Source organism: Mytilus trossulus, chromosome 3 (genome assembly GCF_036588685.1).
Source record: "Mytilus trossulus isolate FHL-02 chromosome 3, PNRI_Mtr1.1.1.hap1, whole genome shotgun sequence".
NCBI lineage: Eukaryota > Metazoa > Mollusca > Bivalvia > Mytilida > Mytilidae > Mytilus > Mytilus trossulus.
The window spans coordinates 57195181-57210215 of NC_086375.1; the positions used below are offsets into that span (position 1 = coordinate 57195181).

General features: G+C 32.4%; 1 protein-coding gene across 2 annotated transcripts; it reads left to right on the forward strand.

Annotated features, from left to right (window-relative positions):
- The first annotated feature begins 127 nt into the window (after positions 1-127).
- On the forward strand, positions 128-13293 carry LOC134711938 (suppressor of cytokine signaling 5-like). Of its 2 annotated transcripts, none has more exons than XM_063572960.1 (2): positions 128-267; positions 9470-13293. In XM_063572960.1, exons 1-2 carry the CDS (start codon positions 249-251, stop codon positions 10984-10986), a joined length of 1536 nt encoding a protein of 511 aa, XP_063429030.1. In that variant the 5' UTR covers positions 128-248; the 3' UTR covers positions 10987-13293. The 2 variants fall into 2 exon arrangements, with proteins under 2 accessions (XP_063429030.1, XP_063429029.1); XM_063572959.1 differs by lacking the exon at positions 128-267 and adding an exon at positions 8360-8557.
- The last annotated feature ends 1742 nt before the right edge of the window (positions 13294-15035 follow it).

Genomic DNA, 15035 nt, shown 5'->3' on the forward strand with positions numbered 1-15035 from the left:
ACAGAAATTATTGTTCAATAATAAAAGTGGGAGTCAGTTCATACAATATTACAAATAGTCCGATATGTCTTGGGTCGACTTGGTACGTTTGTGCTGGTAGCTTTAGATTTGACAGAGCAGTTGCGAAGAATAGAAAACTCGATATGAACCAGTTTTCCTCATTTATATTGTAACATGACGTCAGTCAGACACCTACGCAATCCATTTCCTGTTGTTCATTCATAAAAATGAGAATCTATTGAAACACGATGCCGGGAAAAGGTAGCGGTAAGTTTCACCTTACACATGTAGGTTTATATCTCTGATACATTTTATGTTTCAAAGATGTTTAAAAGCCTCACAGTTTCAGTAAACTTCACAGCTAAAACTGTCTGTCAGTCTGACTTGTTTATACTTGTGGCTGCATTTGCATAGCCCCATATAATAAAATATGTTGGACAAACGTTAGCCCCCAGGCACTCTTACTATACAAATCCTTGAATCCACTAAGAAAATTAAACTATAATTGAATCGATAATCCGGTAATCGACTGAAGATTAACGACAAGTAGAAGTACATGTATGCCATGTATCATGTGTATATATAGTGATGTCAGACAGTGTCAGTGATGATGTAGGTACATCACTAATGTGTGAGTTTGTGGTCTAGTGGTTAAGACCAATGGCTACAGTACTGAAGGTCCTGAGTTCGATTCTTACTCACTCGGGGTGTAAAAAATATCAGTACATCAGGCCATAAAAAAGAATAGGTTTGTTTGCCCAAACGCTACCTACCCAGAAAAAAGCTGCCTACTCAAATTCTTTTATTGTCCTGATTTGAAGAAGTTTTTTTTTAATCAGATAGGCATGAAGACTAATGAACACCGGATACTTCAATTTCTCTTTTAATAATAAAAATAAAAAAATGCCTACCTCCCTACCCACTGTCTCAACCTTTGGGTAGGGTTTGGGCAAACCAAAATATTTTTAATTGTGGCCTCATAAGGGTAATTTTCACCCTCTCACACACATCTCTGGTACCCAGACTGGAGTTGAAACTGGAATGGGTACTTTGGGGGCCTTGGTTGGTCTTAGTTGAACCTTACTTTGACCTGGAGATCAATCTTCTGAATCTGATATCTCTCTGGTTTGTCTGTTTCCACCAAGTGGCCCGGTGGTTCTCTCTGAGCTCTTCAGCTTCCTCCATCATAATAACAGACTTCCAGGGGTCCTTCATGCTCCCATTGGCGGTGTTGGGTGGGGATTGTTCTGGTGGTGGGGTAATATTGTAAAGGACACATTTCCATTAATCCTTAGGGAGTGTATATGGATCCGATGTACCCTTGCAGTCATTCAAGGGGTGCGTCTAAATTGGCGTAATCTCGATTACATACATACTAAAGTTTACATTGTAAATGGGAATTCATTTTTCGAATTTCAGGGTGTCAGGATTTAAATTTATTTAAAATCGGGACCTTGGAATTTCATTTTTTATGCACAGGATTTTGGGATCAGGACCCCCAGGGACAAAACTTAAAGGGGGCCCAGTCGCCCATGGCTCCTTGATTTTGAGCTGGGCCCCTAAACTTTCAGTTAAATTTCAGTTGAACATATACAATGTAGAAACTAATTATGAAATATCTGGTCTGGGCTCCTAGCTTGAAATTCCCAAGTTTAGTCCCTGACCCCTCCAACCCCCGTCATATAGGGTCTGACCCAGAGGACAACTCACAGACTTAAAGTAAAGGATACCAAAGGCACTTTCATATTAAGGTGGTACCCAACACTTGAACTAAAATAAATTTGGCTCGTTTAATTTTATTAATTTTGACAAAGTATTTACTTTGACCCTTTGACAAAAATATAAAAATTAAATTTTTTTTGAACCAACCGTTTTATCAGAAAAATTACACTGGTTATATAGCAGTTTGACTAACACTCATTTTGATCATTGAGAAGCTAAATATCCCTTAACAACACAACGTCATTAAAACGTTAGGCTGATTTTACAGAGTTATCTCCCTGTAGTGTTAGGTACGACCTTAAACTCATATTAGACAAAAATATCTAGACTACATCATTTCTAAACTTTAACAAGTAAAAGACAAACATACAAGGACACAACAACATGAACCCCACCAAAAACTGGGAATGATCTCAGGTGCCCCGGAAGAATCAGCAGATCCTGTTCCACAAATGACATCCTCACGATTCTGATGTTAGTTTATAGTCTGTGATAAGTCATATTTGGTTGGTCATATTCAGGGAAAGAGGACAGATTTGTAGTTACAGCAGTTTGAACAAAACTGGTCATTCCAGCTTTAAACCTATCTCATTAATGTCTGTCATTATCTGTTGTCATCTGTGAAATGGATATTCCATAAAGATCAACCAACTAGTGACTGTGGTAGCATCTTCTAAATTTACAAAGGGACAGTTTCAGGAATTAACATGTGCACTATCTAATTAATGATTTCTCAATTAAGGGATTGTTTCTCATTTGAGGAATATCTCCCCATTTGGCTGGTTGCCCCAACCATACCTGTCAACCTCTGAAAATGAAAAGTCAGGTCATGACCTGCATTGAGAAAAAAAATCTCAGGTCATAACGCGTACGACATTTTGCGGGCTCAATTGAAGAACAAAAATATGTTTACATATAATTTATATAGTCAATATGTATATAAAACAGTTAGAACATGTATACAAGTTTATTTCAGACTATTGTTATATTCCATAGTAGCAGACTTGGCATTCTTTAAAAGAACTGCACTTGGTTTCAGTTCATAGCAATGCAAATGTGTATTCATTTTACAAGAAAGAAGAGCACACAGTGTATCCTTATTAAGATCAGCCCTAAACTCTGTAGCTATTTTCTTTACTAAAGAAAATGCCCTCTCACTGTCTGCATTGCTGTTTGGCAAAAAACAGTAATGTTTTAGCAAGTTTTGACAAAACAAAAAATCTTGGCTTGTTAAGAAAAATGTCATGCAACTTGGACATTTCTCCCCAAAATGTACCAATGTCAGTTTCAGGAGAAGTTCATCTAATGGGGTCAACTGATAGTCACTGAACTCATCTTGTAGCTTGTTGAAAATATCGTTACGTAGCTCAGGTAAACAAGTCCTACATTTTGACTTTTGGTTACATTGAAAAAGACCGATAAAACCGAAGGTCGTATTACTTCTAAATACCGGAAACAATTCCGGTCAAAAATCCGGGTGAAACGGGTAATGTTAGAAATTCCCGGGACCCGCCGGGTAAAGAAAAACTCCCGGTAGGGAGGTGAAAACAACGGGTGTCACCCGCAAAAAACGGGTGAGTTGACAGGTATGCCCAACTTGTAATTTAGTTTATTCAGTAAATGAATAGTTTGTAATAAAAAAAATATGATTTACCAGAACCAAGGATTTGTATAGTAATATTACTATACAAATCCTTGCCAGAACCATGATTTTTTTTAAATCTCATTTCCATGATTTCCAGATTTTCAAGTCATTTTCTATCTGCATATTAGATTAATCTTTTTATTACTTTTTAAGAAAACATATAATGCCATTTTGATAACATCCTAATATCATTAAGGAGAATATAGTAATTAAGAAAACATATGCTTTTTCCAATTAATCTAGGCACATCAAAACATTTAACAGAACAAGATTTTAGCATGTTTAAAATTCCAATACATACAACAACATTTTTTATTTGTCAATCAACCTGCTCCAACGAGCAGAACAATTACAGTTTAAATAAAAGTGTTACATTTGTGATGATTTTTTTTATACATGTGTATTACAATACATGAGAATCAAACTAAAACTATGTCATGTATGTAGGAAAAGGGAGGAAACAAACGTAGTGTAATCCCAAACTTGAAAAGATAAAGAGTTAGTGAACACAATTGATTTAAAATTACCTTTGTATTATTTAAGAAAGAAAGACCTTGGGGCCACTCATCATGCTCATGTCTTTTTACTTAATTTTGCTCTTTTAGCATGTTTAGTATTTATTTAAACTTTTTTTATGCCCCGTTTTAAAATGAACATTATGTTTTCTGGTCTGTTCATATGCATCATTCGTCTGTTCGTTATTCCGTCCCGCTTCAGTTTAAAGTTTTTCATTGTTTTTGGTCAAGGTAGTTTTTGATGAAGTTGATGTCCAATCTACTTGAAACTTAGTTCACATGTTCCTTATGATATGATCTTTCTAATTGTAATGCCAAATTAGAGATTTTTAAACATTTTCACGGTCCATTGAACACAGAAAATGAAAGTGCAGATGGGGCATATGTCAGTATGTATATTTTTGGACACATTCTTGTTTTAACTATTTATTAATTTTATCATGTCTTTTTGATTTGTCGTTATGAAATTATTATTAGTAAATTTTGAAGACAAGTTTAAAATGAAACTGGACCTTTCAGGATTGTAATTTAAAGTGATGGACACTGGAGAAGAAAATTTATTTTATACTCAACAATTTACAAAATCTTTTGTGTGGGGGTATTTCTTTGTTAAAAAATATTATCCGACTGGACGCTTGTAACGTCACGATCATCAATGCGTTTTTGAACATTAACATTCAGTGTAATTAAACAGATATAGCATGTTCTTGAGGGGTATTTGCGAAAAATACCCCTCCTTAACATGATATATCTGTTTAGTATACCAATTTCAATTTCAGAATTATGGGCATCAATATATTAATTCTAAATTATGATTTACAGTTATTTAACAATGTTTCTCTAATTCTATGGAAATTTATCCCTTTTTGAACCCATTGTATAAAAAAATTTAATCAACGTGTGGTTGCTGGTGATCTCAGAAGATCATTGGATGATTTTAAGGGTCATGACCTTTTTGGCTGACTGGATGAACCAAAATATGATAACAGGTGTTAATGAAATTGACACCTTCGTGCAATGTGAAAGGCACTCGAAGGGTATTTTCGGTAAACAAAAAAAGAAAATGTCTTTTTAATCATTAGAGAAACAGATTCTTACATAGTTACTCGTGGATTATCGGATTTATCCAATCTCGATAGTTCAATTATAAATTTTAAAGTACTCGCCGAGGCGGCTCGAACTTTAAAATTGATAATTTAACTATCTCGATTGGATAAATCCGATAATCCACTGGTATCAATGTAAGAATCTATATTTAACAGTAAATGTTTTTGATTGAACGTAAACTCAACAATGGAAAATTTAGTTGTGAAAATTAATTATACCACAACTATTGAACATACATGTATAATCCACAATTTGAAAATGACATAAACCGACTACAGATCACATCAAATAAAGTTGAGTATGGGGTTAGAATTATATGTAACTTTATTCATCAAAATTATATTTTACAGTATATCGTAACAACTGATTCTCTACAATAAAATACAAATACACATTCACATTGTAATTAAAAATATAAATTTAAACACTAAAAACATAATACTATAAAAACAATAGGAATCACTTTCTTTCAACGCTTCAATCATGAATAACTCGTTGAAATAAAAATAAATTTATAAGTTCTTTTACATTTCTTAATATTTCTACTTTTAATAAATATTGTTCTTAAAATGTACATAAATATCTCTTACCAGTTAATTATTATAACCTCTCTATACAAAATACTGATGTGTCACCTAATAATAAATAACTTGCAATGAATAAAAACTCTAAACAACATGGGGTACCTCAAAGGCAAAATGTCATAAACTAAAAAAAACGGGAAACATTACAATTTATATGAGCGCAACGTTACATATGTGCAAATACTCAAAAATAGTATCTACAAGTATTATAAGTAAAATAAATAAATTCAGTAATAATAAATGGAAGAAACACAACATTTTAAATCTAACCACGACTTATTGCTATTTTTTTTTTTTAAACCTTAAAATTATATTCATGCATCTATTTGCACACACATTTACCATGTTTAACCTCCCAATCTTTCAAAACTACTTAATCATGTTAATGATAAATTGTAATTAATTTTAATACCTCAGTCATGCTTTTGTCCAGCCTTCAACTTTAGTTGAAAAAGCGAGACATAGCTATTCTGCATTTTGTTGGTGTCGTCGGTGGTGGCGTCCACAAATATTCACTCTGTGGTTAAAGTTTTTGAAATATTAATAACTTTTTTAAACTGTTCTGGATTTCTACCAAACTTGGACAGAAGCTTGTTTATGATTAAAAGCTAGTATCTAGAAGGACATTTTGTTAAAATTTTGCACCTGTTTATCCATATTTTACTTATAAATGACCAGATTTTTACTAAACTTGGACAGAAGCTTCTTACAATCAAAAGATAGTATCAAGAGGAATATTTTTATTGATATTTTTCCCTCATTTCTGTTGAACCTGCTATTAACATGATTAACAGCAAAAAGTAGGCCAAACACTGGGTTCTGTGGAACCCTTACAATTTTTTTTTGAGAAACTGACTGACTGACTCCATGCAGTCTATGGTCCTACCTGAAAATCCTGATTTTTAAGCTCTTTGATATTATTTTTCTGTGGTTTCTTACTGTTCTATTTTACTACAACGAAAGTGGATGTACCACATCTCCTCAGTTTTATATGTGCACTCAGTTGGTACTTCAATGCAATATAATGAAAACCAGTAACAAATATCCATTATTTAGTTGATTATACATCAGAAGCAATTACTTGAACATCATTCCAGAGTAGTCACCAAAGCTAAATATGCTACAGTCAGTGTATCCCAAACTCTTGCCTGACCAACAAAATGTCAGACAAAAAATCATTCGGTCAGACAGAAATTTTAAGATTTTGTGGTTGAATATAAAGTAGAAAAGTTCAAATCTCTGAGTCTCTTTCTGTCAGACAAACCCTAAAACAGTTTGACACAGACTGTACAGTATACATGTACATTGAGTGTGCAAGACCATATCTGAACAATGGTCTATCTCTATGTTCATCAAATAATGGATTTAGGGGAGGGGGTAGCATGCATGGAAAGGGGGATTATTTTTAAAGGGTAGCTTGGTCTAAAAAAAAATGATGACTTCAAGCAAAACTTTCCTGAATCTACTACTGGGATTGCACATGAAATGAGGTTCATTGTACAATGTATATATATTTCATAAATTGATGTTTTTTCCTGACATACATGTATCTGGAGACTAATTACACACTAAACCACCATGATACATTTTATAAGTTGCTGTAAATCTACATTTCAGACATAGTTTGATAGGGCTAGATATAAGCTCTATTGAGCAATTAAAAACACCTCCCATTGACATATTTAGAATTGTCCCTGTATATATAGTATACAGATAAATACAAATTCATACTTATTAATCACTGATACCGGTCATGGGTAATCAACATGAAACTTCACTAATTTTCATTTCTTTTTTGAATTTGAAGTTATAGTTAATTGAAATAGTTTCAGTTTTAAATTTTTGTATATTGCTATTCCACAAATAATTTTTAAATAGATTTTACAATAAACAAAGTGAGAAAATTGTTATAAATTTTTGGACAATTAGTCACTAACTTTCTCTATTGTCGAATTCTGTTCTTTGGTCATATACTCCACTGAAACTTGACATGTCAGCAATTGCCATTAATGTATATATACAAAATGTTGTATGATAGCTAAAATGTATATAGGCTTAACTAATCAGATTTCGTTTCATGGCAGGGTCAAAAGACCCTTACAGAGTGAAATGCCAAAGGTTAGGAACAGAAAGTATTTTTTGGGGGGTGGGGATCATATAGATTTGCTGTATTGTGTTAACATACACCTTCCTAACATGAATTTTGTTGTTCACACAAGTGATTATTAAAACATTAAGTAGAACAGAGCTTATTAAGCTTAGAGTGGTCACATGATGTGAATTTCTAAAAGAATGTCTTAAAATCATCGGAAATAAGGGTATAAATCTCTTTCATCTTTCAAGTTCTGTACTTTTTCACTTCAATTTTACCAGCAAAAAAATGTATCCTACAAAAAAGCATAAAATTGAATATCTGGTGGGGAGACATGTACATGTATAGCATATGCTGATACAAAAATCTGAAATAAGCTCGTCAAGTCAAATCTAGTTATCATGTGTATGAAAAAATATTCAAAATGGTCTATCTATCACAAGACCAGACAAACAGATGTCTAAATGCAGAATCTACTTGAAACATTTAGTGACAGATGTTTTTCACATCAAGCACTTAAATAATAAGTGGAAAGCATTAAAAAAGTAAGACACAAGTCTTTTAACCAATTATCAACCAAGAAAAATGACAAAGACATAATGGAGGAAATTGTTTCTTAAAAACCTAAGATGAGGTTAATTGAATTTACATGTCACATTTAATGAATATTTTGTATGTAAACAGGAAGTTTAGAGCAACTGGTACAGGAAATTAATAATTACTACAACATATGTCTGGGGGCATTTATGAGTTTGAAGTGGGAAATAGTTAGTTTCCTATCTTAGCCCTTTGTGGTAGTTAGTGATATTTATTTTGTATGTTATTGGATTGCTTCATTATTTCGATTGTAAATGGAAGGTTGTCATAATGAAAAGTGCTTTCAGAGAAAAAGGTAGGGCCACATGTACAGTTCTAATTTAATTTTCTTCTTGGTTACTTGATTACACACTGCACTATCAAATATTGATTTTTCTCAGGAAACTGAGTATTGACAACTTTGTAATTGCTTTCATTTACTTTTGCTTGCATTCAGAATTTAGAAGGAAAAAAAAGTTGGAAATTTATATCCCAGATGTGATGCACATTTAACAATGTTTTGTACACAATATTCATGCACTCCTTGTTGAAAATGAGCGGTTTCATGTTATTGACACTTCCTACAAGTTCATAAATGATGAATTATTTTCATATTGTGATGAAAATTAATGAAAGGATATATACAACTTTCAAATACTATGAATTGACAATGATTAATGAGAATGATCAATTAAAATTCATAATTGTATGAAGATGACACTTTTTTGTGAAAGACTATTTTTCATTATATGCTCATTAAAACAGTGATCTTCCCAGGCAGTATTTTATGCATGAAATTTGAAATTTTTACAATTTTATCCTCATGTCCAAGAATTATAAAACAATATTTTATTTGTATATTACATTTTGGTATGAAACCTTGCACCATGATTCATACCTTGGTGGTAGAAAAGCCTGGGAAGAAAACTAATCATCTAATGTAAGAAAAAAACTAAATTAAAAAATTATGATATGAATGATTCAATCCATGGGCACAACAATTGTTGCCACGCATTAACAGTCCAGACCAAATGTTTATATTATATTTACAGTAAAGCAGGTAATATCAATATTGGGTATTTGTATAACATTGTTTGTCACCAAATAAGTTGGGATTGAACCCATTAATATAGTGTGTCAACATTTCCAGTAATCACTTTAATAGATTAGTCAGATTAACTCACTTCCTGTGTTTAAACATTTAATAATATTTGTTTTTCTCTTTTAGGTGATGATAAGGCCGAATCAGATGACTCTGACAAAAAACCATTATCTGGCAAATTATCAGCCGTGAGAGATAACCATCCCCAGCAGAGGAACAGTGCAGTTATGAGTAATCATCGTTTATATCGTTCTGCAGTCAGACCATTCTTTTGTTGTGGAAGTCAATTTTCACTTAACAGCATTTCTGAATTTATTGAAATTCCTACATCATCAATAGAAGCCGAGGAGACTGAATATGTAGATATAACAGATGATGAAGATGAAGCAGAGTTGATGAACTCCTTATCTATAGAAGATCACACAAGCATTAAAGTTGTCCCAGAGAAAGTTTCTCCTAGACAAACAAATTCAAGACGGAAAAAATCAGAAAATACTCAAGATAAAGGAACAATGAGGAAGAAATTTTTTACATTAAAATTACGTGGACGTCTTCAAGTGCCAAAAAACACTCGTAAAACTGATGAACAAGAGGAAGTGAGTACTGAGAAGTGTGTTTGTACATCTTTTCGTAGAACAGAGGAAGCAGGTGCTACATCATCTGGGAGCTTGGGAGCTACAGGATCATTAACTTGGACTAGTAATCCTTTTTATTCAGAAGATAGGGTACAGTCTCGTCCAAACTCAGTATGGGGTCAAACAGATCTTTTTCTCCTATCTCAAAGAATTAATTTTGATGAACTTTATCCCACAGAAGATATTGATGAACAACGTATTGCCCAAAGGGCAAGGGAAATGGAAGAAGGCATTGATGTTAATGACGTTTGGGTGAAAGCTCCTGTACTTGGTGCTGTAGGTGGCAGTGTTGAACCATGTCACCATCGTGGGTCTTGTCAAAGAATAAATAAAAAGAGAGAAGACTTTTATGGAGAAATATCTTATCCTCAAGTAAGAGGAACATTCTTGCCAAGGACATTGATGACGTCAAGTGAGATGATGGCATCCCGTGAACTATTGGCTAATCCACACTTAAATCGACCAATGAGTCAACCCCTACAGTCGCATTCACAAGTTGATTTTATTCATTGTTTGGTTCCAGACATAAGTTCTATAACAAACTGCAGCTTTTACTGGGGTGTAATGGATAGATATCAAGCAGAACAGCTGTTAGATAATAAACCTGAGGGTACATTCCTATTACGTGATAGTGCTCAGGAGGATTATTTGTTCTCTGTCAGTTTCCGACGTTACGGTAGATCTCTTCATGCTCGCATTGAACAATGGAATCACAAATTCAGTTTTGACAGTCATGATCCTGGAGTATTTGCTTCAGAAAGTGTATGTGGTCTCATAGAACACTATAAGGATCCTAACTGTTGTATGTTTTTTGAACCCATGTTGACTATTCCTCTTCACAGAAACTTTCCATTTTCATTACAACATCTTTGTCGTGCTACTTTAAGTGACAGAATTACATATGATGGCATTAATTTTCTTCCATTACCCAGATCTCTGAAAGAGTACCTCACATATTATCATTACAAGCAAAAAGTGAGAATTCGAAGATTTGACTTGAATACATGAGATTATATATAACATATAGATTGGGTATTACTAAAGGATCTCTTAGCCATGTTAGCCATTGATTCCATCATCTTCTAGTGTGTTATTCTGCACAATTTTTTTGTCTCTCATTTTCAAGTCATTTAAAAGCAATTCAATTGCTTCTATTCCCTTGTCAATAAATGTTATTTTTAAATTTAATGTTTTTTGTTACAGATAATGATGTTGGTAGCCCACATTAGGTCATAATACACAAAAGCTCATCAAAGATGGCTTATTATTTTATACATTTTTAATAGGTTTACCTACATGTACTGTAGTACTTAAGTCAGATGAGTCAAACTAATTCATTGGAGCATTTTTTTTACATGATATACTATTTCTCATCATTACATATTATATTTCATAATCCCTATAACTTGAGGTTGTGATCACTATTAAAAGATTTAAGTCTATATTTGTACTTACTAAAGATAACGTTTCTCCTTTCTTTCTTTGCCATTTAAGGCCTTTTGAAAATATTCCTTGATTTATCTTTGATACTTTTACTGTCTACCTCAGTTTTGAGCTCCTCTGGCTTATGCTAAAGTGAGCTCAAGCTACAATGTATCATTTGCTGAACTTTGTCTGGCATCTGCTGTCTGTTTTAAGGGGGCAGGCCTTGGTTTACAAATTTGAAAAATCCTTTCGTTTTATTTTTCCTATATTTAACACACTTGAAAGGGTACATATACATGTATCTCATTTTAATCAAACTTTGCCAGAGTGGTGTTTTAAAAGTCCTCATTTAATAATAATCATGTATCAACAGAGGCAGTCACTGATACAGATTGACTGGAATAAATAAAGGATCAGTTTCCACGATAGGAGATTCAGGAATATTCCTCAACTTTTCTAATACTACTTAAGTATTTTCAGGTAAATTTAAGAACACAAAGTCATATCAGCATTAAATCTTAGTCTGAATCAAAATTTAATTTATATACATGTATTGTAAAATTTAAGTTATTCATTGTTTTATAATTATGTATGTACATATATTTATTATCAGTTATTTAACATGTTTGAAAAGATAGTTGTGTACGGCAAATAGGCTGGACTGCATCAAAAGTAGTTTCTATTTAATTTAAAACAGTGTACATGTTATATATATATGACAATGTATAAATGATAGAAAATATAAAACTGATTCTGTTACATTTTGCTCTTTTCATATTCAGATTATTTTTTTTTAAAGAAACCAGTTTTTAAATAGCAATCATGTAAGGTCATAATCAAATCATTTTGCGTTTTTACGTGCAATTATTTGAAAAAGTAAAATTAATGGATTAATTGTGTATATTTAGCTTTACTGATTTTCCCATATTTTAAATTGTTTTCTCTATCACCAAGCTTAAGGCAATGTTTCTTTAAATAAAAAAGTTCAGACTGTTTACTTTGACTTTGAAATGATGTTTTTGTAAACTTTGTCAACATGGTCAATGCCTTGGTGTTTTACTATATATGACCTGTTTTTTTGGGCTGTTTGATCAAAATACATATTAGATGAGAATTGGTGAGAGAAAGAGACAAAATTTCATATAAAAATGTAATTGTGTTTGTTTAAGCTGAGAAATCTTCTGTTGGATGTCTTTTGTGGAATTCTTTTATAAACCATTTTATAAAGAAATGTTGACTTAACTTAAATTAACTGTTGGAAAATATGTCATGTCCATGTATCTTCAAAATAATATGTCATTTGAGCATTTAGGAAAAACATGATTATAGTCCTGTCAAAACAGATTTTTTTTTTATTATAAACAATTTGAAAAAAATAAAGCTTTAGAAAAATGTGAAAGTGTGCAATACCTCTATTTTTTTTTAAGTAAAAAGTTTACTTTAAAGATTCTACAAAATTTTGTTCTGGAAACACCTGTAGCTGTGTCATGTGTGTAGTATTGATGTAACCAATGCACGTACTTCCAAAGGTGTGATTTTATAAGAAAATTGTGATTCAGTTTCCTCCAAATGAATTTCAAATAAAAAAAAATGGCTTTGCTTTTTAGCCTGATAGGATTCAAGTCTCATGGTTTCTAATCTATGGCCTGTCAGAATTTAAAACAAAAAGTTTATTTTTTTTATTTTGCTCCACCTATTAAAGACTTTCAGACCAGTAGATATTGTGTAAATCTTCATATAAATGGTTGACAAATTGTTGTAGATGTATCATGTTACCCTTGGTAAATTCATTTATTGTAAACAGTGGTGCTTATTTGTTTTGTAGATTTAAATTCATTACATTGTAAGTTGAAAGTTACGTATACATTTATTAAATTATATTATTTACAAGAGTTATCTTTCATTCCATTAAGTAGTCAAACAAAGGCATTTCATTAATCATTGAATGTCATTTGGAAAAATCTACAACTTTTCTCTTTCAGCATCTATAAAATGGAAAACTATGTTGGTGTCTTGTTCTTTCAAATATCATTTGATCTATCCAAGTTTCATTAATGAAACTGTTTAGTATAGCCAAGTTATAAACATGGAATCATTGGCAAAAAAATGCGAAAGATACCAAAGGGACGTTTGAACTCATAAGTTGAAAATAAAAGAAAGAGACCAACAGCAGTACACAAGACACAATATAGAAAACTAAAGACTGAGCAACATGATCCCCACCAAAAGTTGGGGTAATGATCACCTTGATCTCAGGAACTCCAGAAGGGTAAGCAGATCCAGCTTCACATGTGGCTCCAGTCTTGTTGCTCATGTTTGAACAAATCTGGTAATAAGTCTTAATTTCAGTAGGTGACGGTGGGATAAAAGCTTACTACATTCATCTGAAACAGTTATGCAATAATAGTCAACAAAATCTTGATTATTCCTACACCAAGTTCTGTAGTGACTCCAGTTATTGAGATACATATCTATTGTTCACATATATTCAGCAGTTTTGAAGCTGAAATTTCTAGTCTTTTATATAAAGGAACACCTGTTTACCATGTACCATAAACCAAAATATAAATGCAAGTTTTTATCAATTACACATCTCACAAATCACACAAAGAGATATTCAGCCCAAGTACCAACAACCCAATCTAGATGAGAAATTTCTATGAAGTCTGTGAACAGTCTTATATTCTTGCTAAATATTAACTGACTTGCAATAGTTTGTAAGAGATGATTCCTAAATCATAATATTGGCAAGTAGCAAAGTTGAACTGTTCACCTCTTAAGATTGCTATTATAACTGGTTTTTTTTGTCAAGCTAGGTTTACGATCTTTTCGAGAGGAGTAGGTCAGATAGAAACCTTTGGCTAACAAAAGATTTTGTCAACCTGAGACCAGTGTCTCAGTCTGAGTTTATTAGATACTTATAAATCTGGTGGTGTTGACATCAACTATTTTGACAAAGCCTTCTATTTCAGAAGGTATAGTTGAGCTGGATTAGAAACATGCCTTTAATATGGTCTGAAGTTTTCTGTTTGTCCATTATTTCATTTTCATGATTCAGTGATCATGACTGCTTTTAAAATAGATTATTTAATGAGACAACAATTGCTGGTGCTTAATACTATTTCAGGTGTGCATGTCCACATCTAACAGGTTTTATCTCACTTCATTTGATTGAGAGATGTACATATGACTGACATGGTTTGTCATACCTCAACTTCTTCTTTCTGTAACTTCCTCCTGTGGTTAAATAGCAGCTGTTAAACACCCAAAAAAATGTCTTAATAAAGATTTTTTTTTTTTTTTTAAAGATATTTGATTCCTAAATCGATAAACTTTTGCATTGGCAATTGGCAAAATTGAACTGTTAACTTCTTGCTTGTATATCTGGGGGTTTTGTCAAGCCAGGTTGAAGGAGCAATGCCTACTTTCGTCCTTTAATCCCTAACTGTGCATGACTGTGAAGACTAAGAAAGTTGTACAAATACGTAGAATAATTTTTAACTTGTTGAAAAAAACTAAAGGAGCAATACAAAATCTTGTTGATGACCATGAGTGATAATAGTCAGTCACTTAAATATGTTAAATGGTGACGACAGTCTCAAGTGAGTCACTATATATTGTAACTTGATTGT

Bases quoted from the DNA above. Each gene is read 5' to 3' on its own strand.
- LOC134711938 (XM_063572959.1), top strand. From the start codon at position 8,533: ATGAAAAGTGCTTTCAGAGAAAAAG. The intron at 8,558-9,469 runs GTAGGGCCACAT...TTTCTCTTTTAG, and splicing joins AAGTGCTTTCAGAGAAAAAG to GTGATGATAAGGCCGAATCA.